Below are 25,065 nucleotides of genomic sequence, written 5' to 3'. Positions count from 1 at the left end.
TGGATGAGGACTGACTTTGTACCACTGTACAGAGACTTGAGATACATGTAATTAAAGAGCAGAAAAGCATTCGGTCTTTGGCTCAAGGGTAGACTGCAAACATTGGGCTTCAAACTTAGAACTGTTGGCTGAAAATCCCCCCCTCCCCCTTCCCCCTTAAACCAGTCAAAATCAAATCAACCAATCAAGTTTAATCCTGGATGTACTTCTGGTTCCTTCTGCCTTGACCCCCCACAAGTCCCCACGTTTGTCCTCGTTCTTAGCAGTGACATCACAACAACTCTCATGGCATCTCCACAAACGACAAACAAAGATGACCTCATCCAGAAGTAAAGACTTTGGATGACTATTTGGTTAACTGTCATGTGTTCGCATGATTATGTGTTCTGCATTCAAAAGAGAGTGAGTATTATACTAGAGATGGAAATGGAGTAACATGTCAAGTGTTGTGAAGTGAGTTTAAAACAACAACTGTTGGAACCTTTTGAGTGTAGATCACTTCATGCATATGTGAAGTTCAGCCCGGAAGGCAGAACCAAGAGCTCGTACTATAAAAACACTCTTTAAAAAGTCTCTATGACCATCCTGTAGACTAATCAACAGTCTCAGAACGGAAAAGAAGGCGGGGCCACATGTGCTCCTCTTGTCAAATCCCTGAGCAAAGTCACTGAACATTCAAACCCCATTGGTCAAGGCTTAGGCACAGGAAACAGGAAAAAGGAAACCATTGTGTCTTCCTCTCTGTGATCCCCATTCTCTCCATCTGCCCGGCGACAGAACGAGGAGGATGATGGGAGTTGTAGTGTCCGCATTGAGTCAGTGTTAGTGTGCAGTCAAAGTTAAAGGGGGAAAAAGGTCTGCAAGAGTTTAGTGTGTGTGGGGGGGATGGGGGGGCATCAGTGCCGGGGCTGATGGGGGCTGTAGTACCGTGGGTAGAGCGGGCTGTAGCTAGAGGAGTGGTTGTAGGGGGAAGGGGAGGACCTGTTCGCACTAGACGAAGCGTAGGAGGCGCTTCCGTACGCCGAGGAGTAACCGTAGGAGGAGGCTGGGGAGTGGAAGGAGGAGTAAGGGGAGGAGAAGGACGGCGTGTAGCGGGCCGAGGGCCGCGACAGGGTGGACAGGGGCCGAGCCCGCGGCGTGGAGCTCCACGCGGAGCGCCGGCCGGACGGGAGCAGGGAGCGGTACTGGGAGGCGGAGCCGGAGCTCGGCTGCGGGGACCTAGTTAGGGTGGAGGCGGAGCCGGCGGGGGAGGGCGAGACCTGGGGGCCGTCGGAGGCGTGCTCCCTGGAGAGGAGGCCACGGGACGGGTTGGTGGGGGAGATGCTGACGCTGAAACTGTGGGAGTCGACCACCACCGTCCGCAAGCCCAGGGTCCAGTGGGAGGGGGGCACCCGCAGCGGCGTGGCGTGCGGCGTCCAGGCCGACGAAAAGGCGGGCGTCTCCAGGGACGGCGGGCTCCCATGGGACCGGGGGCCCGGCTGCAGGGGCGAGGGCGGCTTGGACGAGGCAGGAGGGGAGGTAGGGGAGGCGAGGCCCGAGGCCAGAGCGGTAGCGGCCGAACCCACGAACGAGGGGCTACGTGTCAGAACGTGGGCCTTATCAAAACCCGCCGAGGTGGGGCTGACTAGGGTGGAGGGGGGGAGGGTACAGGGGCCCGAGGTCGTCGTGGGGCCCCGGGTCAGGCCCAAGGACGAGGGACTTACTTTGGGAGTGGCGGTCCGGGCGCGGCCGGGCTTGGCCCCGCGGGTGCCCCGGTGGGTCTGCTCCTGGTCGAAGGCCAGGTCCTCCAGCCGCTGGGTCAGGGCCAGCTTCTGCTGGATGGCCATCCTCAGGAGGGAGTTGAGCGTCTTCTTCTCGTCCTCGGCGGCCGCCAGCTGCCTCTGCATCTCGTCCAGCTGGGTCATGTACTCGTCACACCTGGAGGTCCGGGTCACAGAGGAAGCAGACGGGAGGAGGGTCAGGTGAAGGCTATTGGTTTGCCAACCAACCAACCGTCTAAACGCCTCTCCACCAGACATTAGTTCTATCTGGTGGGGGGGAGTTCTGATGAAGAATAACTTCTTTTTGGGCACTTCGCCAAGGAAAATATTTGATTTAATTTTAGAGCATCATCATACAGGCAGCAAAGTTACCAAGAATACATTCAGTGAGACAATGGGTGAAGCAAGATTCTTATAGGGGAACTTCGTGGGTATTTGATGCAAAGGAAACAAAGGTGAGTGGGAGTGACCATGGTGGAGAGTTTAGGAATGGTTATCGCTGAGGTCAGCCATGGTTGGGAGAGGCTAGGTGAATTTGCAATACACTTTGGGGGAAGTGGGCATGTCTGCATTCTGCAAGCAAGGCTGCAAGACAGTTAGGTTCCAGTTCTCTGTCTTTGGTTCCATGTTAGATTCATAGGTGAGGTTCATTCTCAACAACCTTACGTGGCTTCAGTTCTATCCGTTAGGTCGATGAATCCTAATTGGGAGTGTGCATACCCTAGTGGGTATATGAGCAGATTCCTGGGGGAACATGTAAAGACCTCCATGTGCTTCATGCATGTTGATTGTTGCTTATCAATTGAGTAAGGAATGGATTATACGCCTCGACTTCTTCCATTCTAAGCACCAAGGCCACTTCCATATTAATATGGATGTGAATGAATAAATTATATTAGTATAATATCCATTCAAGTGGTGAGGAGGTGGCGATTGAAGAGAGCCTGGGCCGTACAGAAGAGATGAGCTGTGGGGGTGACGAGACAAGAAAGGGGAATCACTTCTGTGGACCGTGTCCTTCTAAACAACCTTGCTCTGTCAGCCTTCTCTCTAGTACGTGGTTCTGGTTAGGACACTGGTTCCATCTGGTTTTTGGTTAGTAGGACACTGGTTCTATCTGGTATGTGGCAGTCCTTGGACACTGGTTCTATTTGGTATGTGGTGGTTCTGGCAAGGACACTGGTTCTATCTGGAGGTGGTGGTCCAACTGGCTAGGAAAGGGTGGTTCTCTCTGGTATGGGGTTGTACAAGCTAGGCCACTGGTTCTATTTGGTTTGTGGTTGCTAGGACACTGGTTCTATCTGGTTTGTGGTTGCCCTGGCTAGGACACTGGTTCTATCTGGTTCTTGCTGGTGTCTGGTGGTCCTGGCTAGGACAGGGTGGTTCTATCTGGTATGTGGTGGTCCCTGCTAGGACAGAGTGGTCCTCTGTGGAGGTGGTGGCTCTCTGACCTGGTGGCGAACATGGATCTGAGGGAGGAGAAGGTTGCGGCGTCCTCCTTCAGTGCCTTGAGCTCGTTCCTCAGCTTGGTCATGGTGTTGGTCACCATGGACTTTTCCGCCTCGTACTTCCCCTTCAGGTTGGCCAGCGCCACCTCCGCCGTCTGGAGGAGGTGCAGACGCAAACACAGACGAGAGGAACAGAGCAACACACGTGAGACGTCTGATGCACTTCCCTTTGGGTTACATAGCGGACACTCTTTAGCCAAAGGGATGTCAGATACAGGTCATTAAGGCGCATCCTCTCCTCCTACCCCTTCTCCTCCTCCTCCTCCCCCCCTCCTCCCCCTCCACCTTACCTGTTTGTTGGCCTTCAGGACCAGCCTGAGCGTGGCGATCTGCTCTCTCTTGGTGCTCAGCAGGGACTTGACCTTCAGGATCTCCTCCAGGCAGCTCTCCTTGTCCTTGTCCAGCAGCGGGGCCAGCTCACGGGCCGCCGCCCGCTGCCGGGACAGCAACAGGGAGCGGTCCACCGCCCGCTGGAGGTGCTTCACCTGGGGGGGGGGGGGGGGGGAGAAAGAGAGAGAATCAGAATCAGGAGATGGTGAAGGCTCGAGACCTGCTGGCTAAATAAGGAACTCTGTGATCGATCCACCAGCTTACCCAGTGGACCGTACCAACTGGTAGGCCAAGAATGGTTTGTAATAACCCAATCAACATCCCACCTTCATTGGGGGCCCCTTTAAACCGGTTCAGTTTTTGAAGATGTTTCAAACCTTTAAATGGTCCAGTGTTTATGGGGCTTAAACCTCTTAAACGGTCCAGTGTTTTGGAGGCCCAAGTGTCTTAGGGGCCCCTGTGTCCCCGAGGCTTCGTACCTGGTCCCTGATGATGGCGTTCAGGTTGTAGATGTTCAGCGGCTCCCTGCGGAGCTCGCCGGTGGCCTCCAGGGCGGGGGACGAGGAGGATGACGACGATGAAGAGGCACTGATGCTGGGCGAGCGGGTGGGCGGGGTGTGGGGCCCGGGGCTCCGCTGGGAGGGGGAGGGGCCCTGGGGGGCATCCTTCTGCGGCCCCTCTCCCCTGGACGGCGGCTCTTTGGACGGGGACTGTGAGGGGCTCCGCGACTCCCCGGGGCTGGCGGTCGCCGTGGCAACGGCGGCCAGGCGCCGGGCCAGGCGGGGGGTGAGCAGCACGCGGCTCTCGTCTGCCGACAGGGCCTTGAGACCCGCAGCCAGACCCCTCAGACCCCGTCCCTGCCTGGGGGGGGGGGGGGGGGGGGGGGGGGGGGGGGGGGGGGGGCAGTACACAATACGATTTGTTACCATCTAAGGAATATATATATATACATGACACAGACGCTGGTGGACGAGGGAGGGATGGACCGCCCAGGATGCAGACGCACAGTTAGAGAAGGTAGAGGGGGGTAGAGGACCGTATTGGCTGACATGTACAGAGTGGTATCATCTGGGTACAAAGACAAACTGGCCCTGTCTCCAGAGGACACGGAGGATAGTAGAGAGCAGAGCAGAGTAGAGGAGAGGAGAGTCAGGTAGAGGAGAGTAGAGCAGAGCAGAGTAGAGGAGAGGAGAGTCAGGTAGAGGAGAGTAGCGTAGAGTAGAGTAGAGTAGAGTCAGGTAGAGGAGAGCAGAGTAGAGTAAGGTAGAGGAGAGTAGAGTAGAGTCAGGTAGAGTAGAGCAGAGTAGAGGAGAGGAGAGTCAGGTAGAGGAGAGTAGAGCAGAGCAGAGTAGAGTAGAGTCAGGTAGAGGAGAGCAGAGTAGAGTCAGGTAGAGGAGAGTAGCGTAGAGTAGAGGAGAGGAGAGTCAGGTAGAGGAGAGTAGAGTAGGGTCAGGTAGAGTAGAGTAGAGTCAGGTAGAGTAGAGTAGAGTCAGGTAGAGGAGAGTAGAGTAGGGTCAGGTAGAGGAGAGTAGAGTAGAGTCAGGTAGAGGAGAGTAGAGTAGAGTCAAGTAGAGGAGAGTAGCGTAGAAAAGAGTAGAGTCAGGTAGAGTAGAGTAGTGTAGAGTCAGGTAGAGTAGAGTAGAGTCAGGTAGAGTAGAGTAATGTAGAGTAGAGGAGAGTAGAGTAGAGTCAGGTAGAGGAGAGTAGAGTAAAGTCCTGTAGATTAGAGTAGAGTAGAGTAGAGTAGAGTCAGGTAGAGTAGAGTCAGGTAGAGGGGAGTAGAGTAGAGTCAGGTAGAGTAGAGTCAGGTAGAGGGGAGTAGAGTACAGTCAGGTAGAGTAGAGTAGAGTCAAGTAGAGTAGAGAAGAGTCAGGTAGAGGTGAGTAGAGTAGAGTCAGGTAGAGTAGAGTAGAGTCAGATAGAGTAGAGTAGAGTCAAGTAGAGTAGAGTAGAGTCAGGTAGAGTAGAGTAGAGTCAGATAGAGTAGAGTCGAGTAGAGTAGAGTCAGGTAGAGTAGAGTAGAGTAGAGTCAGGTAGAGGAGAGTAGAGTCAGATAGAGTAGAGTAGAGTCAAGTATGTAGAGTAGAGTCAGGTAGAGTAGAGAAGAGTCAGGTAGAGTAGAGTAGAGTCAGGTAGAGTAGAGTAGGGTAGAGTAGAGTAGAGTCAGGTAGAGGGACCAAGAGACTTCATGAACCCAGCTTGCGGTGGAGGCCCACCTGTAGTAGTCCAGCATCACGCGGTTGGGGGTCTCGTTGTTGCACAGGCAGACGTGGTGGTACAACTGGGCCAGCTCCTCGCTCAGCGTCACCAGCTCGTCCTGAGCTGCGTTCAGCGCCCCCTGGCCCTCCGTTACCTGACCCTGGGCTGCGCGCAGGTCTGACTCCAGACCCTTCACCTGGGGGGGGGGGGAGAGAGGAGGGAGGGAGGAGGGGAGAGAGGAGGGGAGGGCAAATAGAGTGGCAGGAGGATAGTGGAGTGGTGTTGTAGAGCAGAGGGGGAGGTGGGGGTGAGGATGGGAGAGGGAAGGAGAAAAAGGCGAGAGCAGAATAGTTGAATTTGGAGGAGAGGAGAGGGGGGCACAGCAGTAGAGTACAGTGCACTAGCAGAAGGACAGGTCAGGTGTTCACATGCATGGATCCCAGTTCAAGCAGAGATCACCCCTTCAAAGCTACGGATGTCTGGTGTGTTGATGGATCACCTTGTCTCGCCCCTCCCGACAGCTCATCTCCAGACGAGCCACCTGCACCTCCATCTCTCTGACCGACGGCCCCTCCCTCGCCTTCTCCTCCCCCGCCGCCGCCGCCGCCGTCCGCTCCCTCATCATCTGGAGCTCCGCCTTCAGCTCCACCACCTCCGTCACCGCCACCCGGTACTTACACTGCAGGATCTCCAGCCCCGGCGTCTGGTACGCAAACACGTGACACCTGCTGCCCATCCTCTCCCCCTCTCTGTTGCCCTCTTCGTCTTCGTCGTCCAGACCCTCCTTCTCCTCCTCTTCCATCTCCTGCTCCGACTGGGCCTCCCCATGGAGCTGGGAGTCCGAGTCGGAGGAGGCCCCTCGGGCGAGCTGGGCCCCACGGCGCAGGCGCCGCAGCACGGTGACCTTCTGGCTGAGGCGGAGGGCCCTGTCGTGCTGCTCGTCCAGGGCACCCTGTGTGTGCTGCAGCTGGGTCTGGGACTCCTGCAGGCGGCTGATCAGAGACAGGTTGTCCCGTTCCACCTGCAGGGGGCGCCAGAGGAAGGGATGGGAGAGGCAGAATGACTCCACACATCTTGATTCACATTTCAATGCTATCCAACACAGAAATGTGGCGTGGCAGTGAATTACAGAAACCCTGGAAGGTAAACCACAGCTTTGGACCTCAGTGTGCGTGCATGTGTTGTGTGGATATAGCTGTGTGTAACCAAAGAAGCAGCCATTTGTAGAGATAGATGTTGTAAATCTATCTTGGGAGGCGGAGGGTGCTGGGACAGGCTGAGAGCCCTGTCTCTAGAACCTTTATTTATCCTCTTCTTTCATCCATTTCATTCCTTTTATTGTCCTTGGCGGGGAACCGGTTCCGTCTGGTGTTGTAGTTTATGTTTACGCCCTGCTGTGTTTCCAACAGATTCCATCTGGCAGTGTTTCTCTGGCTCTTATTCTATCATGTAAACCACTCTGTAACTTTGGTTGTGAAAATTACTGCATTGAAACATTGGGTTTATAATTGTTTGTACAAGAAGCGCATGATTAATGATTTATCCGTTCTACTGAGTGAAAGTTAACTCTTAAGAAGTGGAGAGGAGGAGGCGGAATCGTTTAAAATGGCTGAACGGAGACAACAGTATCCCCCTCAACGGGAGCCAAGCTGCGAGCGGTCGATAGGCTACTGTGTCAGCCGGGTTATAAATAAGCTCTTCCTGCATTCTAACCAATCAGATAAGAGAGAAAAGGCAGAGAAAAGATGGGATTACATCTGGATGGGACTGCAGCATCGAGTTGCATCACACTCACTCGCTCTCTCCCTCACTCGGTCACTCACTCGCTCACTCACTCACTCACTCACTCACTCACTCACTCACTCGCTCACTCACTCGCTCTCTCCCTCACTCACTCGCTCACTCACTCACTCGCTCACTCACTCGCTCTCTCCCTCACTCACTCACTCGCTCACTCACTCACTCACTCGCTCACTCACTCGCTCACTCACTCACGCGCTCACTCAATCACTCACTCACTCGCTCGCTTACCTTCAGACACACACACACACACACACACACACACACACTGCTTTCTGATGTGTTGTAGTTGTGGGGATGGTTTTTCATTATGTAGTGAATTTGAGGATATCAGCAGAGGTAGGGATGGAGATTATTTGATGGTATCATTTTTTAACAGCATGACAGAGCTCGCTGAATGGATGGAGGCTCACCTGAATCAGCTGCTGCCTGAGCTTCTGCATCTCCGGCAGGTTGATCTCAGAGAAGAGGTCAGGCCCAGACGCCTCCATTTTACGCCCCGCCCCCCGGCACTCCCCATTGGCCCGGATTACAGACCCGACATTTGGCCCCACCCCTATTGCCCCCTGGAGATGTCCATTACATCTGCGATGGAAGAAAGGAAAGAGCATTAAGACCAGGCAAGTTAGTTTGTATATCACCTTTCAAACACAAAGGCCACTACATTTGAATACATTTAAAAAATAATCTGATAGGGAATCAATAAAATACAATGATTCAAAAGAGAATTGTAAAACCTACAAAGTATAAGGCTCTTAAAAGCTGTAAAAGTTGTAAAAAATATAAAGCTGCATTTATATTTACATTTAGGGCATTTAGCAAACGCTTTTATCCAAAACAATTGACGAAAAGTACATTTGTCAGAAGAAAGAGAAACAAAAATACATATGTCAGTACAGTAAGGATGTTCAAAGAACCAAGTGCCAAGCACTAACAATCCTTAGGTTAACCCATTCCCCGTTCCAACATAGATAGCTAGGATAAGATGCTACACAGTGCTAAGTACTATTGTTAAGTGCAGGGAAGTACAACGTACAATAAGTGCGTAAGAGGGTTGTGGTGGGTGTTTGGGGGTAAGGGAGGAACTACCAGTGCACACCTGCACATTTCCATTCCAAACCTCATCAGCACGCTTCTGATTGGCTCAGAGGAACCCACCTGGAGGCGGAGTCTTCGGAGGTGGGCGAGAGCAGGGCGGTGGGCGTGGCGGTGCCGCTGGGCGGCGCAGATGTGAAGGTCAGGTGGGCGCTGCCCGTGTAGGCCACGTCGCACATGCTGAGGTGGTGCACCAGCTCCTTGCGGAGGTGCACCTTCTGCTCGCGCTCGTTCTTCAGCGAGTCCAGCGCCTCCTCCAGCTGCGCCTGGGAGATGTCCTTCAGCCGCAGGGCCTCCTCCAGCTGGCTGTTCAGCAGCTCCGTCTCCTCCACCAGCACCTTGATCTCATGCTTCAGCCCCTCGTACTCCACCTGGGGAGGGAGGTGGGGGAGGGGTGAGAGTAGGGGAGGGAAGGGAGGGAGGGGTGAGGGGAGGAGATGAGAGGAGGGGAGGAGGGGAAAGGTAGGGAGGACATGAGAGGAGATGCGAGAAGGAGAGGAAGGGAGGAGGGAGGGGAAAAGAGGAGGGAGGGAGGAGCAAGGATAGGGAGCAGGGGGGGAGAGAGAGGGAAGGGAGGGAGGGGTGAGGCAGTAGATGGTTGAAGAGTGAGAGGGGGGAAGGTAAGTGAGAGGGATAGGTGGAGGGGTATGAGAGGGAGGGAAGGAGAGAGAAAGGGGGTAAGACAGCAGAGAGAGAGATGGAGAGAGAACAATGAGATAGGAGAGAAGTCAATACAAAGGTAGGGGGAAAGGGAAATCACAGCAGATGAACAACACAAATCAACCTCTAAATACATTCCCTTCCTTCCTATGGTGACTGAGTAGTGAGGAGCCTCGCCCCTCCCCGCCTGCTAATGACCGTCCTCTGCGTTCAGTAAATGATACCAAAACATCATCACTCAACATCATTTATGTAGGAGTTATTTTAGTCCGCATGGGCAGAATAGAGTCAGTATTCAGGGTATTTTAAGGTTTGTGTGTGTGTGTGTGTGTGTGTGTGTGTGTGTGTGTTCTGTGTGTGTGTGTGTGTGTGTGTGTGTATGTGTGTGTGTGTGTGATACATTGTTTATTCGTCTACCTGTGTGGTGTTACTAAAATAAGACCTGTTTACTTATTCATGATGTACGACCATCTGACCCTCCATCACACAATCCCCCCCAACGTCCCTAAATAACTACTTATTATTTATCGTAGCATTATAGTAACTACTACTCAGTATTTAGCAGACGTTGTTATTCAAAGCCAGAGACTTGTAGTGAATTCATGTCTCAAGGTGGGCCGAGATCAAAAGTGGAAGCCGGATCCCTTGGTTTGTGGGTCGTACTTGATACTCACAACAAAACAAGCACTAGAATCTAATGTCCATGCTACTAGGTTCCGTATTCTCAGACCCGTGTGTATTTTACTGTTCCACTCTAATGACAAAGGCAAACATAACCACTTAGACAAACATAACCACACGCACACTGTGTTCGGCCTTCATCAGAATGCTCTCTTTGTGCTTTTGGTTTCATAGTTGAGCCCTATAGGCAGAAGCTAGGCAAGGGGTTGGACTTCGGATGGGCAAGTCGTGAATCATGTATTGTTAAACGTGACTGTGAACGTTGCCGTGGGCATCACGGATAGTGTAGAACTGTTAATAAACTAAGTTCTTTAAAAGTCATGAGCGCGTCAGTTGTTAGACATAGTATCTATGATTTGATTGGGTGGGCAGAGCTCCGCCCACAGCTCTGCGTTGCCCCTGAGGGATGGGGGGGTTGTAGGTCAGCACCTGGTTCTGCTTGAGCGTGGACGTCAGCTTCTGCAGGGAGATGTTCTCCTCCTCCAGCTCCGTGTAGTCCTGCAGGAGACGCGCCTCCCGGAACTTGTACTCCCTGATCTCCTCCCGCATCCGACTCCTCTGCAGCTCCAGCATCTCGTTACTCTGAGGAGGAGGAGGGGAGGAGGAGGGAGAGGAGGAGGAGGAGAGGATATTGGATGATGAGAGGATAGTGGATAAGTGGGGAGCGACAAGGAGAGAATGGAGAAAAAAGAAAAGGAGAAACGGAGCAGATAAGGATATCAGGTAGGAGGTGAAGAAGAGAGGGAGGGGAGATTATAAAACATGTGATAGGCGGACATCAGGGGCTGAAGTGTTAAGATAACACGAGTGACACGAGAACATGGGTCGGGACATTGATATCCATTTTAATCTGATTTACTAGCACCGGAATGTGCTAGTAAGAAAGTCAATCAATCAATCAAACTTTATTTGTATAACGCTTTTCATGCATAAAAATGCAACACAAAGTGCTTAATACAATCCCCCCCCCCTCCCTCCCTCGACACACCCGGAGAGATTCACACATGAAAAGACAATCCCCCTTTCCCCCTCCAATCATCCATACCCAAAGCGATACCTTTGTGGCAAATAAGAAATTCCTAAATTCAGATAAAATAAATAATTAAAAAAATGGATAAATAAGTTGTTTCATTAAAAGCCCGACTAAAAAGGTAGGTTTTGAGTTTTCCCTTAAAAATATCAACACCCTCTACGGCATCTGTTAAGTTACCCTTAAGTTACACGTGCTGCAGAGCGCCCCCTAAGGCGTGGGGATAACAATGCATACTGTTGACCATCCATTGCATACACAACAATAAGGTCATAACATTATGATAGTGTCGTGCTCCTCCTCCCCATGGTCCTCCCCCTCCCCCCCTACCTCTCGTGTCTCCTGCAGCAGCCCCCCCAGGTGCTGGCTGTCGGCCTGGGCGCCGCTGGCGCTGGAGCGGCAGTGCTTCAGCTCGGCCTGCAGCTCCAGCAGGCGGCCCATGTAGTAGGCCTCCTTGGTGGCCGATTCCTGCAGCAGCGTGGCCTCGTTGCTCTCCCCGTCCTCCGCCACCTTGCGCTGGGTGGTGTAGGCCTGGCCGAACGCCTGCGCACGCAGCGGGGAGAGAGAGGGGAGCTGGTCACAGTAAAGGGGTCTTTCTGGGGGTCAGAGGTCGTGGTCGCTATGTAGGGGCGTGTGATGGGATACGGTAAGGGTCATCCCATGAACTATGAGAAACCACAGTAGCAGTAAGTCTCGTATAGTAACATGTCACAACAGAGGTGGATTAGGAAAAATATGTTAATATAAAAGTTGTTCAACTCTGCTTACGTCTTAATTTATATAATCATTATGTGTTGCAGAATTGTGACCCCATCCCTCTTTACTACTACTAATACTATCACTTCTAGTAGTACTAGTAGTACCACTATGTCAAGTAATACTAGCCCTGCTGCTACTACCACTATCACGACTAGTAGAACTACAAATACAAATATTAATAAAGAATGTACTACTACTATCACTCCTACTACTTACACTATGACAACAAGGGTGCAGGTTGAAAAAGTCATTGCGGGCAAAATGCAGCATTGATATATTTTTATCAGAGGGAACCCAAATGTGTCCCTGCTCAGAGGGTTGAGGGGGGGGGGGAAGTTGGCTGCACCCCTAACCCAGCAGGACCAGCTGCTCTGTAAGTACTGGAGTACAGGACGCTGGGGACAAGGGACCTCGGGTCTCTCTTTCTCTCGTTCTCTCTCTCGTTCATATAAATAATAATAAATTAGATTTCATTATAGCTCGTTTGTAGGCCTCAAAGTCACTTCTCGTTCTCTCTCTCTCTCTCTCTCCCTCTCGATCTCTCTCTCTCGCTCTCTCTCGTAGTGTTTATAATGTGTTAACCCTGTCCTCATCTCATGGCAGAAAGCCCTGAGCGGTCAAATGTGTGTTATTGGTGGGTGAGAGAGGGTGGGACTTTGGACCAAGTTTCAGAGGAAGTGATGGGGTCTAGGAGCGAGAGAGAGGGCGGGACTTCTGATAGGGGATGTCCGTCTCCACTTCATGTTTTGGATATTGTCAAATTCATCAAAAACTTGTATATGTATTCCTTTGTCTCTGTTGTTCTTCCTGCTCCAGAGACAGAGTTACCTAGTGTACAAAGCTCATAAAGAAAGAAGGGAAATGGCATCGTACTAGACCAGGATAACGCTAAAATGGACGACCCTATTGCCAGGCTTCTTGTAGGCATCTGTGAAGATGTGACTGGCATCTTCACTGTGTTTAACCATGTTTTAAAAGAAGCACATGTTCCTGTCTGGCTGGTAGCCCTGTAATAGTCTGCAGCTGTGGCTCATAGGTTAATTGATCCACACCCATTCTGGTGCTCCTTAAGAGGGCCAGAGTTCTAGGCTGGGGGGAGGCTCGAGTTGTGCAAGTGAATCGACTGTTGTGCTATTGTTTGTTTTAAGTAAAAAATGTGCTTTTTACCAACAACATTGTGCGTCAAGGAAACTCTCTCACATTTGGTGGCAGTGGTTGGATGAGTCCTCTAGCCGAGTGGAGGGGACCCACATTTCGATAAACATTGTTCAAGGAGCTTCAAGGTGGACCGCAGTGAAAGGTGAGCAGGTAGACAAAGAGACCTGCTAGGAGAAGAGATCACTGGAGTTGAACTGCTGTCCTGTGGGGTTGGCCAGAGCCTGAAGGAGGAATAGCTCGGGAACTCCTTGTTGGTGATGTGAGCCTTGTGGGGAGCTATCGCCAAGCCTTGACAGAACAGCAGTGGCGGAGGACAGCAATGGCTGAGGACTTTCTGATGAGATCCAGTTGTGGACCAGTCTGTGGCCCAGGGAAAGAGCCAGTGCTCGGAGGCCAAGTTATCTGCTGGAACTGCAGAGGGCTGAGCAGATTTTGCAGGTGGTCTGGATGGGGGAAGTCTCAGAGCTGGGCTGTGTACTGTGAATAATGCAGTGTTTGGCCAAGAAGGAGTGATCTTGGAATGAAGATTGCAGGTCACCTGAGACTTTTTGAACTGTTTATTTAGCACAAATGACTTGCACAATATTTTACCTTTTATCTACTGCGCTTGAAACTGTTTGCAAGCTTAAAAGAGGGGGAAGGTAATATGAAGATGTGACTGGCATCTTCACTGTGTTAAACCATGTTTTAAAAGATGCACATGTTCCTGTCTGGCTGGTAGCCCTGTAATAGTCTGCAGCTGTGGCTCATAGGTTAATTGATCCACACCCATTCTGGTGCTCCTTAAGAGGGCCAGAGTTCTAGGCTGGGGGGAGGCTTGAGTTGTGCAAGTGAATCGACTGTTGTGCTATTGCTTGTTTTAAGTAAAAATATGCTTTTTTACCAACAACATTGTGCGTCAAGGAAACTCTTCACAGTATCCTTGAGCAAGATACCTCACCCATCCCTGAAAACTTAGACAGTCTCTTTCTGTCACTCTAATCCAAGCTATAGGGCATTAATGATTATCCTATAAAAAAAAAATCAAAAATATTTTTCAATTCCACTTGAAAGCCATTAGGAGCGAAAGAATGACTGGTTCATCCTCTGCAAGACAGAGACATGAAAAGAGACAGGAAGAACACATACACAGAGGCACTCACACACACACATACACACACTCACATAGAGGCGCACACACACATAGTGGCACACACACACAAACTGGCATCAACAAATCAACCAGCACCCAGAGGGTGTTAAAACACCACATTTCAGCACCAAGGAGAGGGAAGATATGAGCCATCTGGGAGCCAGACGCAGACACTGGCCTGTTTGAGACTAGCTAGGACAGAATGATCTCTCTGGGATTGATTTGTTCTGTCTGCCCAGGAGAACAGCTCTGAGCCATCTGAGCCGCTCGCCCCCTGACCTCTGACCTGTTCACACACACTTAGCACCTGTTTCCAGGACAACATGTGTACAACACAACTCACACACCCGGCTGAACACGCACAAGCAGGGTTTATTCTAACACCAATCCTCCCATGGTAGTGATGTAATCCTCCCTCTCTCTCGCTCTCTCTCGCCCTCTCTTTTCCATTGTGTTTTTCTCCTTTTTGTTTGACTGTCCCCTGGTTTTCAGGCAAGCACACTGCTGGCATACTAATGGGGCCTTCCTGGAGAGTTCCCAGGAGAACTGCCCATCGATCACTTCCTGGGGGAGAGATTCCATCACGTCCTGGTTGAGGCGTGACGTCGGAACAAGTTCCGCCATTGTAACAAAAGATACATAAATAAACATTAAAAAGGCTGGTGGAAGGGGGCCTACACACACACACATACACAGAAATACACAGAAATACACACAAATAGAGGCGCACACACACACATACTCACAAACACACACACAAATAGAGGCACACACACACACAGATACACACAAACACACACAGGCTATTAGCTAAAGGTTAGTGTGTGCATCCTTCTCTCTCCTACTGGGAGAGCCGTCACTAACTGACTGACTTCTCTCGCTCAGTCCGTATCCTAGAGGACTAAGAAACAGACCATATAACCACTATTACTACAATTACTACTACCACCTCCACTACTACTAGTACTACTACCACTACTACTACCATCACCACTACCACTAATACCAATACTACTACAACATCGTTCTAAGCCTCACTTATAAGTTGCTTTGGACAAAAGGGTCTGTTGAATGTATAAAGTACGTGATAATATCAATCATCCCATTAAAACTGGAGGCTCATAGACCAGGCAGGCAGATGGTGAGCTGGTAGGTGATGTAACGCGGGCATCTGTCATAATGCAGAGCAGAGGTTCAGTCACATGGCCCATGCTGTAACTGGACCCGGGGAGGCTGAGGAGACTCCTCTGGGAGGGTAAGGGGCGGCGCTGTTCACCACAACACCGTGATGTAGCTCATTGTTCCTCAGGCGGCACTATGGTCAGTAAGCTCACAAGTAGCGATCGCCGTTTCATTGTTTTATTTCGAAAGACTATCCCATGTTACGAATACCTTCATGCTTTGCTCTGCAGTAAAACCAACCGACCGTGGCCTCTTTGGTAAGATGATGATGGTTTAGTGGATATCTCTGTCTCTGTGCAAGAACGGGGGTGGGCGTACCTCCAGAGCCCCACCCTGACCATTCCCCCAGCGCCCTCTGGGGAGATGCTAAAATTATGTCTTGATGGACATAATAAAGACAGGTCTCTCTCTCTCTCTCTCTCTCTCGCTCACTCTCTCTCTCTCTCTCTCTCTCTCTCTCTCTCTCTCTCGCCAGCCGATAGTCTGGGGCCTTTACTTGTCCTCCTCCATTTCTTGATTGATATTATCTCTCTCACCCTCTGTCTCTCTCTTTCCCTCTCTCTGGCTGTGTGTCTCTCTCCCTCCCTCTCTCTCTCTCTCCCTCTCCCTCTCTTCGACCCCTAGAGTCTCCTTAAGTGTTATATTTGCTGCTATTGCATTCTCTTAAACCAGGGATTATGGATGGGATGGAGATAGAGAGGAAAATAAACATACAGTACATACACTCTCTAAAGAGAGGGGAGACAGAGGGAGAGGGCGTCGATGGAGTAAAGGAAGGAGGTGAGAGTGATTGAGAGGTGGAGAGGGACGGACAGGCAGAGAATAGAGAGAGAAAATAGAGTATATAGGGAGAGAGGAGTGGATGAGGGAGGTGAGGGAGGGACAAACAGAACAAAGGGGGAAATGAAGGAAGGACAAAGGTGGTTAGAAAGAGAGACAAATAGAAAAAGAAAGATGGAGAGAGGGGGGAAAAGAGAGACAGAGACAGAGAGAGATGGATAGCTGGAGGAGCAGATAGGCATGCAGGGGGCAGGATGGGGGGAGGGCTATAATCACATTTAAAAGATCCTTCTACCGTTCCCTCTGCACCCAACCTTTGTTATATTTCATTTAATGTCCTCACTCATTCAATCTCTCCATCCCTTCTCTCCCTCGCTACACATTAGTGGTTTCCCTCCCTCCAGGACATCTGGTGAAAAGGTACACCAGCAACAACAACAGAAACCCTCATTTCGATTTACTCGTTTATTGTATTGATTATAAATAATCTGAGAGGCATCTGACAATGACCCTCATTTAGAAATATACACAGGCAGGTGATGATTAGGGTGTACCACTGTGTGTGCGAAGGGTCGTTGTTTCGATCCTCAACATCCGCAGCCTTACCTGTAGGCAGCACCCTTAAGAAGCCCTGACCCCCTTCCCTTAATCTTAAAGACACTCATCTGAATTCACTGTCACGTTCACTTTGGAGACAAACATCTAAATGACCAAGAAGTCAATAGTCAAAGGTGCTGTAGGCAAGATAAGAGAGTCAGAGATAGAGGGCCGAAAGAAAGAGAGAGGACTTTGAAAATGGACAACCAGAATTGTCTCCTACCTCTCTGTTCCTTCCCTCCCTCCCTCTCGCCACCATTAAGGTGTTTTTTATTTCACACAGATGTGACCGCCAACAATGGACAGATGCCCTGATTGGCCTAACATCTAGTTTGGCTCAGACAGCAGGAGCAGTCCACTCAGAACAGATATCCTCACAGCACGTTTCAGTCAACTACAGCTGAAGGATGGCAGCGCCATTTCTGACTAATTGCACAAAATTAACAGCTTTTAAATCATAATACATATATAGCACCTTTTAATATCTCTAAATGATTGCATGGCCTGGTGTGTGTAATTCACTAGCTTAGGTTAGCAAAGAGGGAAGACGGTAAATCATAGGATGGACTAGGGGTTAATTGCCGCACTCAACAGGACAATTAATGGACGGATGTAGAGAGGAATGTTGGTTATGGAGGGAAATGATTTATGTTGCAGGGAACAACCATGATCTCATATTTGATCAATAATTCACAATTCCTTTTCACCCTGTGTTTGTGTGTGTGAGTGTGTGTGTGTGTGTGTGTGTGTTGTGTGTGCGTGTCTGTGTGCATCTGCTAGTGTGTTTACACATATGTGAGTGCGTCTGTGCTCTTATGTAAATGCCCCCGACGTGGATGTGCTTACAGCAGCATACACACGTCCCATTCTGCGTCCAACCCGGCGCTGAGTGCTTGTGTACATGAACTCTGGACTGGCTCCTGATTTAAGACCGACAGGCCGGCGTGCAGAACACACCGTCTAGTGGCCAGGGAGATCTGCTGGGCATCTAGAACCCTGCAGAGCCCTTAATGTGCCACCAGGTCTCTGGGGTCTTATCTAGCATACTCTATAATGTATGATGTCTATCATTATCTAGTATTTATCAATCAAACTCCACTATACTCTATTTTATACTGTCTGATGTCTATCATTTTCTAGTATTCATCTATCCAACTTGACTAAACTCTGCTCTATACTGTCTGATGTCTATCATTCTGTAGTATTATATCTATCACACTCCACTATTACCTTACACAGAGATGCCATCGTAGTAAAAACACAGGCCTAACTCTGGGTCTGCTCCTCTCATGTACCAGGGTAGTAGGTTCGGTCTCTACCCGTGCCCTGATACATAAAAGGAGCAGATCAATAATTAGTGTTATAAGTAGGACCTGGGTTCATCCTATGATGACGCCTCGGTGAAAAAGGTTTATTATGTCATCATACATCGGGGAAGACCGTCCCACTGACTCATCTCTACAGGGTCACTTTAAATGACTCGATGTAAGGGCGTAGCAACACCACAGCTGAAGGTAATACAGGGCCCTCTGAAGATCCATGCATCACTTCAGCCTTCAGGAGGCGGAGGGGTCGAGGGCTTCTGGTGTCTGGTGGGATCACACAGCTTGTCTCTCTCTCTCTCTCTCAGAGATGACAGGTGGAATCACGGCTTGTCTCTCTCTGTCAGGATGAATCCGAACATTTCATACAAAAGGAAAGTCCACCGTTACATCCGGGGAGCAGGACCGTCACTCGCCTTCTGAACGTAACACACTGCTCAGAGAGATGGTGGGAGGGTGTCTGACGACAGCGTCTTGCTCAGATGGAGGTGTTCCATTGGCTGTCGGGTTCTGTGTGTCATCACAGGGAGGAGATGATGTACCCTTGCTGTGTTTCTACTTTTAGACTACGTCTGCAACGCACACACTGCATTTTTAATTGCGGTTTGTCAAACCAGCTGGTCCTATCCAATGAGGTGCCCCCTCTCCCTCTCCCCCTCTCCCCCTCTCCCTCTCCCGTTCCCTTCCCCCTCCTCTCTCCCCCGGCTGCTCCCTGGGTTAGACACTCTGGGCAACCCATAAAATACAAGGGCTGGACATATAGGTTAGTGTTATACTGCTACGGGCGGAGGCCCAAGCTGGGAAGTAGTACTCGTCTCTGCGCAGTATTCACATTCAGATTTACAAGCCAGAAAATCTGCATTTCTGTCACAAATGCAAAGAAGATTTTGTGTTGAGGACATCAATTATTGCACATAAAGGCCACCCTAGTCCCCAGCATCATCATCCTCAGTCTTCATCTTCCTCATCATCCACTTCGTTGTCGCTCGTCACTGAAACAAGTATCAAAGGGGCTTATCCATCCGATGAACTCTACAGCAGAGTAGAGGTAATGAGCTTTAAGCCATATCTAGCTCTTTCCTGTACAGTGTGACCATCTTTTGCTATCAACCGCCATCTATTAAACCTGTCGCTCAACGTCTCCCACTTATCTAATGACCGCGGAAAGTGTATTTTCCGTCCTTGCGCCGTGTCCTCGTTAAAAGCTCACTTTTTATCATCTTCAGATTGTTCTATTCATAGATGTCTTTCCCTTCCGGTCAAGGTCGACACATTCAATGTACGATAAATACAGTGTGGAGCTGTTGTGATGGCTGTGATATGCAAAGAGACCTCCAGTGGATTCTGATCCATGTCATCAAGGAGCAGGACGGAAGCATGCTCAGGGATCTGACCCCAGAACCTTCTGGATCAGCAGCACCAGACTATCCTCCCCTTACTGGTAACGTCTGTACTGATGACAGACTGGAGAACCACTCCTACCCCTTCCTGTTACTGAACACGCTTGGGCGTGTTCAGTAACCGGAAGGTTGCTGGTTCGATCCCTGGCTCCTCCTCCTCCTCCTAGAGTGTTGAGGTGTCCCTGAGCAAGACACCTCACCCTGACTGCTCCTGATGAACTGGCTGCCGCCTTGCGTGGTTGACTCCGCCCTCTGTATGTGAATGTATGAACCGCTGTGGATAAAAGCGTCTGATAAATGCCCTGAATATTGTAACCAGCTCCTGCTCGCGGTCGCAATGACGGCACACAAGAACACATTACACTGTGCCCCCCCTCCAAAGTAATGTGGTTCTTTAAAATGGGATGGGGGTAGAAGGGGTGGACCCCCACAGAGCCGCGCTACAGATTCAATCGATGCTATCGAGTCAGCTGCGACGGAATCTCACTGAAATACAACCGTACATAATATGGTGGTGTGTGTGTGTGTGTGTGTGCGTGTGTGTGTGTGTGTGTGTCTGAGTATCTGTCTGAGTATCTGTCTGAGTCTGTGTGCATCTGTGTGCGTCTGTGTGTGTCTGTGTGAGTCTGTGCAGAAGGGAGGAGGGCAGATATGAATTATAGATAGATACATGAGGGTGTGTGTGTGGGGGCTAATGTGGGGAAGTAGTGATAGTCCTTTTATTGACGATAAGACGTGACATGTCATTGGAAAGTCGGGAATTGTTTTCAACAGAGGAGGAAGATTTGATTTGTTTTCACCACTCCTGCAAACAAACACACACACACACACACACACACACTGCAATGCAAACTGACCTTCAGTAAATAAAATGCATGGTCAGCCTTGTCTGTTTTCCGGGCAAACCGGTGAAAACACGCTGCCACAGGTGAAGAGGGCCGAGCTGTCCTTTGGCTCTGACAGATTGATTACATGGCACAGAAGTGCAGTTCATTAGCAAGGGTCGATGGCCGGGGGCAGAACCAATCAAATCCCTCTTCCGGATCGACATGAGACACCGTCATTATGGCCGAGGCGCTCGCCGTTTGTGAGCAACACCCACCCCGGTTCCTACACTCCAATAATGGAACCTGGAACCAGATGCTGTATATCTTGACCCTTTTATCTTAACATCGTGAAAGCATGGATCCCTTAGTATGGGTGAGCCCAGTAGGGAGTCGAACCCTCTACCCTGGCAGAGTTAATGCCTTGCTCTGCTAGAATAGACACACACCACACACCCAAATACAGTTGTGTTATAAACCACGAACCCTAATGAACCTGCGGTAGAGAGGATACTGTGATCCTGGCTCGATTGTTCTGGTGTCCTTCCTCTACCGCCTGGGGCCCCCACAGACTGACCCGCCCTGCCCTGGGATCCTCGAAATCTGTGTTGTTTTCCGGTGCTGTTTGACCCTCGTCTCCTGCTGTAGCTAAACTCCACACACACTGGTAGTATGTGGGCAAAAAGCGGTCTGACAAAGTGTGGTTTGGATACTGAAGGAATGTGGACGAGGGATTATAGCATGTTGTACGAACAAGCAAACACAGACCAATGTAGCAATTTGCCTCTACAGCAAACCAGGAGGAGCCCGGGTTTCAAACTAGCTCTTTTCCATTTGACTTGTGGAATAATCATTAAGTAACATAGGATAAGTTGTTTGATTGATCGATCTTCAGGTATCTATCGTTAGCTGTCTGAGCTGTATTACCTCACCATTGGCCCATCGTTGACGCTTGATTGCTAAATATGGATTTGAAAGCTGATCCGTTCATGTTCCTTTCTATGGCAACAGTTGTTGTTTTGTTGTTTTGCTGAAATCCAAAGGCCTTCTACGCAGTCCCGTTTCATGACCGATTACACCCTCCAATAAACGTACCTCCTCACTGCTCATGGTGTTTGTTGATTCACTCCTCCACCCACTGTGTCTGTGTGTGAAATGTGAGGTTCACCCAAAGAGCATCCACTCTAAGAGCTCAGGTCATTCCCTGATGCTTTCGTAAAACTACTCCATGCTCGTCTAGTTGGACAGGTTGAAGTTCTCTTCCGTAGTACCTGCTCTTCCTCTTACTGGCTCAGGACCCCAGTCTCAAACCTGACCTCCACTCTTGGTAGTTGAGCACCACCAACACCATCAGCACCCTTAACATCATCAGCACCATCAACACCAACAACACCATCAATACCACCAACACCATCAACATCACCAACACAACAGTGTATCTGGCTCTGTCCCCACCTATCTGGACTCAGCCAGGAGGAGGGGCCGAGAAACTTTCTGCAGGTTATTCCCACAAGGTCTCCATATCGAGTTCCTAACAAAGAACTCCGTAAAGTTTGATGCTCCATACTAGTGCCTTAAAGTACCCATCTCTAACCATTGCCTGGCATGTGTTGATCCAACACAACAACCAGCACATTATATCTCCACTTGTCCCCACCACAGATTGACAAAGTAAAGCAAGAACATTGTGTGTCTTTAAAGTCACAAAATTCCGTTGGTGAAATGATTCAACCCCCTAACCCTCATGACAGTATACCTGCTGTTTGTTCGTGTTCAGTGACTAACCACAACGTTAGACCGAGTGTTTCCGAGGTGTGAGAACACCGGATGGCACGCGGAGGTGATTTGCTGCATAGCATCATGTTACTACCAGCCCCTCCCTGCAGCCTCCAAGTCCGGACATAAAGATCTGCCCCGGGATCCTAGCGCTTCTGTTTTGGTACCTAACCAACCCCCCGCACACGCACACGCACACGCACACACACTCACACACACCTGCCAAACAGAAGCGCTAAAGTCTGAACTCCCTCCGACTTTGCAGCCTGCCTTTGTCCGCGTGTCCACCTCTCCATCATCCCTCAACGCTCTCTCACCCTCAGCCAATCACAACCCACCTCAGCAGGTAGCCTTATCACTGTATATAATCACACTAGGCCTACCGCTAATAATGACGGATGAACGGCGATCAGTAGGGAACCACCAGACCGTGCACACACGGGCACGCAGCCCGGGTCTCACCTCCTGCAGTTGCTCCAGCTCCTGGCGGAGAGCCTCCTGTTCGGCCTCCAGCTCCGCGTACTGCTGCTTCAGGGTTTGGTTCTCCTCCAGAACAACCAGACCGCACTCGGCGGCGCGGATCTTCTCCCGGTTCGCCTCCGCCAGCTCCCGCGTTAGCCGCTCCACGTCGGCCCGGTACTGGTCCACCGCCTCCCCGGAGCCCCCGCCGGCCGCCATCGCCCCTCTCTCCCTGGGCCCCCCGCCGTGTCTCCCCTCTCCTCCCCCCGTGTCTCTCCCTGCGTCGGATGAGCAGAGAGCCCCGGAGATGGACAGTGAACCCACCACTCCCCCCTGACAGTAAAACCCTACAATGGTGGAAAAAACAAAACAACAACTATGTGTGTGTCCTCCAGATCCTGTGAAATCCTTAAAGTGTCGCCATCATCGACATTGTATCTCCCGTGTTCTCCATCCGATGGTTCAAACAGCCTACGCAGCATCTCAGCCCCGGTCTCGGTCTCATCGTCTGGGGTTTTAATTTGGATCTCGGTGTGATTTCTGCTTATTCACCGGCGCCAGGACGCCATCTCTTCTTATAGCCACGGAGCAGAGTGCCCATCGCTCCCATCCTCTGGTGACGTCGACCTGCTGCTGGCTGAGGACGGTGGCCGTCTCTCCCTCATCACCCTCCCTTCTGCGCGTCTCACCTGCCGTCCGCCCGGGATCACTGCGGGGGGCGCCCCCCGCAGAGAGGAGTTGGCAATGCATGGAACTTAAAGGGAGAATATGTAGGATTTTTGGCATTCAGATATTTAAAAAAAAACAGACTTATGTTGTATTTTTTATTTTCTTGTGTAGACTACTTACATTATCCCAAATGTTTTTTTTAAACCATTGCTCATCTCAGGGAAATCCATAATTTTAAAATGGAAACTTCCCGGGCCATAGAGTGGCGAAGTCACGCACCTTCCGGTAGAGCCCCACGGGACCCGAGATCGAAAAATATGAATGTGTTTCAATGGAGAGAAAGTAATTATTTTCTGTTCCCAGTATTTATATGCCGTGGATTACACATATGTTGTTTGTGGAGTTAAATGATAATTTTTCATGCAAAGAAAACAAAAAAAAATTCACGAAGAAGTTTGATAATGTTAGGTTTTGTGTGAGGCCGTTTTGTGAACTACAGGTCTTTGCTGCTCTCGACGCGAATGATAACCACCCACACTTGGAACTCCGGTACAGACATGGCGATCTCTCTGCTCCACTTCACCGCTTTTTTCCAAGGGGAGGATAAAAGCATCGAAAGAGGTGAAAACCAGGTTGGGGCATGTGGAGAGTTCCAGTAATGCCGATGGGGAGATTGTATAAATAAAATAAAAAAATTGAATTGTCGGTCTTGTCCATGCCAGTCGCAGGGAGCGTGACGTCACATTCGAGACATGTAGTCTTTCTCATTGCGTTTTCTCTACAGCCTTTAACTGAACAATTGCAAAATAAATGGTCAAACTCTTGACATGAAAAATTATCATTTAAACCCACAAGCAACACATGGGTAATCTGGGGCATATAAAGACTGGGACCAAAAAATAATTACTATCTCTCCATTGAAACCCATTCATATTTTTCGATCTCATAGGTCCCATGGGCTCTACCGGAAGGGGCGTTACTTCGCCACTCTATTTGGTCGAGTCTTACCGCATAATTTCCACTAAGCTACTAGCATCCGGGAGGCACGGGAAACACAGAGAGGGAGGAAGGTAGTCGGCCAGCTAGATAGCTATCCGTTCTTCTTTTTTCTATTGTTTTTTTTTGCAGTGCTTTGCAGTCCAGTTTGCAGTGTCTTCTGTTTGCTTACTCGTGATGGAACATGTTTTGCAGTCCAGTTTGCAGTGACTTCTGTTGCTGAAGCTGTCCATGTAATGCACAAACATACAAATGAATCAAACAGCCCAAGAAGGTTACTTGAAAAGAGGACAGATAGCCTACTAGAGTAGGCCTGAATATTGGTTTGGGATTCCCAAGATATGTATCAGCATAGCAGAATTTGGATATGCTACTGTTCTATCTGAATGAATAGTGGTATACCCGAGGTTTACATTTTTCTGAGATTATTAATTATGGTTATCCTACTCATCAGAATGCAATGTCTTTGACTTCACTGGGGCCAGCTCTTCACTACAAGAGATGAGAGCTTAACATAAACTACAACCTTGTTCCTTGTTCGAACCCCGGTGTCAATAAATCAACGGTCAACTGAACGAGCTGCACTTCATATATTTGTTCAATTTAATTCTTTTAATGTAATACATTCATTGCAAGGCCACATTTTTACTTGAAAACAAGTATTTTTTCCTATATATATAAATTGACCTGGTCTTGTACTTTATATAAAAAACATTGCTTCTGTATTTAATCGCTCATACTATTACTACTATTCTAATAAGCCATGCGTAATAAAGTAGGCAGTATTGAACAATCTAATATATACATATATATATATATATATATATATATATATATATATATATATATATATATATATATATATATATATATATATATATATATATGTACATAAATACATAATTATCAAGTCAGCCTGTTGCACCAGCTGTGCTGTGAAAATCTTCC

The 25,065-nt window shown here is 49.7% G+C and overlaps 1 protein-coding gene across 1 annotated transcript; it reads right to left on the bottom strand.

The window, feature by feature from the left end:
* Positions 1-896: 896 nt before the first annotated feature.
* LOC307089660 (protein bicaudal D homolog 1-like) lies at positions 897-22,671 on the bottom strand (the record flags this gene model as incomplete). Its single annotated transcript, XM_079756049.1, has 11 exons — positions 897-1,917; positions 3,212-3,363; positions 3,559-3,753; positions 4,078-4,459; positions 5,815-5,993; positions 6,297-6,818; positions 8,011-8,182; positions 8,756-9,063; positions 10,463-10,615; positions 11,394-11,606; positions 22,456-22,671. The coding sequence occupies 11 exons, from the start codon at positions 22,669-22,671 to the stop codon at positions 897-899; spliced, it is 3,513 nt and encodes a 1,170-aa protein (XP_079612175.1).
* Between the last annotated feature and the right edge of the window lie 2,394 nt (positions 22,672-25,065).

The sequence above is a fragment of the Pollachius pollachius genome, assembly GCF_949987615.1.
Source record: "Pollachius pollachius genome assembly, chromosome: 18".
NCBI lineage: Eukaryota > Metazoa > Chordata > Actinopteri > Gadiformes > Gadidae > Pollachius > Pollachius pollachius.
This window is presented reverse-complemented; position numbering and strand designations above follow the sequence as displayed.